Here is a 1,827-nt window from a genome sequence, read left to right on the forward strand (position 1 = left end):
AAGGAAGGAAGGAAGGAAGGAAGGAAGGAAGGAAGGAAGGAAGGAAGAAAGGAAGAAAGGAGGAAAGAAAGAAAGAAAGAGGAGGTTACAGGCCTCTGACTTCACATTCTGCTGCTCCTTCCTCTGACCCCGGCTTTTATTTGGCTCCTGGGCAGGCCTGCAGACCTGCTTCCCACAGCTTCTCCAGTCCTGGGCCAGGGCCTGGCCAGATGCCCCTAAAACAGAATGGATTAGGCTCTTTTTCTGCCACACTAGAGCAATCCTCAGATCCTCAGCTGCTTAGACAGCTGCCCCCTCCCCATAGCTGGGGCAAGGTGTGCGTCTAGGGCTCAGCACTCCAGGAGAGACGCTTGCAGGCCTGGAGCCCTACCTCCTCCCTGGGCAAGGCTAAAACCTGGGCCAGGAGGTGGGAGTTGGAGGGTGACCTCTGTTGCAACTGAATAATTCCAGAGAGAATCCCTGGAAGGGACAGAGCATCCAGGGAGAGTGTCCTTAAAGGCCCCCCTAACCACTGGTCTTGTTTTCCAGGGCTGCCATAACAAATCACCACAAACTTGATGTTTAAAACAACAGAAAGTTATCCTCTCACAATTCTGGAAGACAGAAGTCCAGAATCAGGATGTCAGCAGGACTGGACTTCCTCCAAAGGATCTAGGAGAGAATCCTTCCCATCTCTTCCAGCTCCTGGTGGCTCCAAGCTTCCTTGGCTTGTGACCACAGTGCTCCAGTGCCTGCCTCCATCTTCCCATGGCTTATCTGTGCCCTGGGTCTTCTCTCCTCTTCTGTTTCCATAAAGACACTTGTCATTGGATTCAGGGACCACCTAGGTAATCCAGGATGACTCATCTCAAGATCCTTAATTTAATTACATCTGGAAAGACCCTTTTTTCAGATAAGGTCACATTCATAGGTTCTGAGGGTTAGGACATGTGTATGTCTTCTGGGGGGCCCTCCTTCACCCCACTACACTCATCAACTCCCAGAGGCACCTCACACCCTCTCTGTCTTCATTTCCCATAGCTCCTCTGAGGCAGGTCACCTTTCCTCCCCTTTTGCTGGGGAGAGGCCTGGTTTATACCTGTGCCTCAGTGTAGTTACCAATAATGTCCCTTTTCACCCTCAGAAGTTGAAAATAAATTCCATGGTGACCCTGTGCAAGGGTCAGACTCCTCCCAGCCACCTTTACAGTGTCTCTGTCCATCCTCCCTTTCCGGGAGCGGTAGCAAGGCAAGTCCTGCTCCATTTTGCAGCCAGGGACGCCGAGACTCCCAGGTTAAGGACCTGCTCAAGGTCATGTAGCTGGTGGCAGAGACATGAGTGGGAGCTGGAAGGAAGGGCTCCTGACTTGGTGCACTGTGTGAAAGACACTTGCTCTCATGATGAGCACCCTTGAGCCAGCTGATGCCATCAGTCAGGGACGGCTGGAAAGACACCTGCAGCCAACCAGAGCTCCATCTATTGATGCAGCTGTGACGGGGAGGCCACACCCCTGAGGAGCCGCGGCGTCCCGGTTGGAGGGTTGTGTTAGAAGGAAGTTGCAGGGTTTGTGTTTCTTCAGTGACTTTGGGAAGGGTTCGGAGAAGTGGGGATTTCCTCTCCACTGGGTGCAGTCAGGGAGCAGGAGAATTCTATGGCCGAGGACTTGAGAGGATCTTTAGGATTCTGACCTAGAAGCGGAGGAATGAAACAGTGCTGACCCTGTATTTGGTAAAGAAGCCACAGCCACTCCCATCGGCTGGGGGAGGCAGATGTTGGTTTATTTTTGTGGTTCGGCTGGTATTCTTGTTTTTGTCTGTGCTCATGTGGAGGGGTCTTATTTCTGTCGTG

At 52.3% G+C, this 1,827-nt stretch overlaps 1 protein-coding gene across 1 annotated transcript in view; it reads right to left on the bottom strand.

Annotated features, from left to right (window-relative positions):
* Positions 1-1,827, bottom strand: part of LOC105538284 — a 44,556-nt gene that overhangs the window by 33,743 nt on the left and 8,986 nt on the right. Inside the window, 1 exon segment of the mRNA XM_011978097.1 lies at positions 90-201. Within this exon segment, the coding sequence (XP_011833487.1) occupies positions 90-201 (112 nt within the window).

This window comes from Mandrillus leucophaeus, unplaced genomic scaffold (assembly GCF_000951045.1).
Source record: "Mandrillus leucophaeus isolate KB7577 unplaced genomic scaffold, Mleu.le_1.0 Scaffold189, whole genome shotgun sequence".
Taxonomy (NCBI): Eukaryota; Metazoa; Chordata; class Mammalia; order Primates; family Cercopithecidae; genus Mandrillus; species Mandrillus leucophaeus.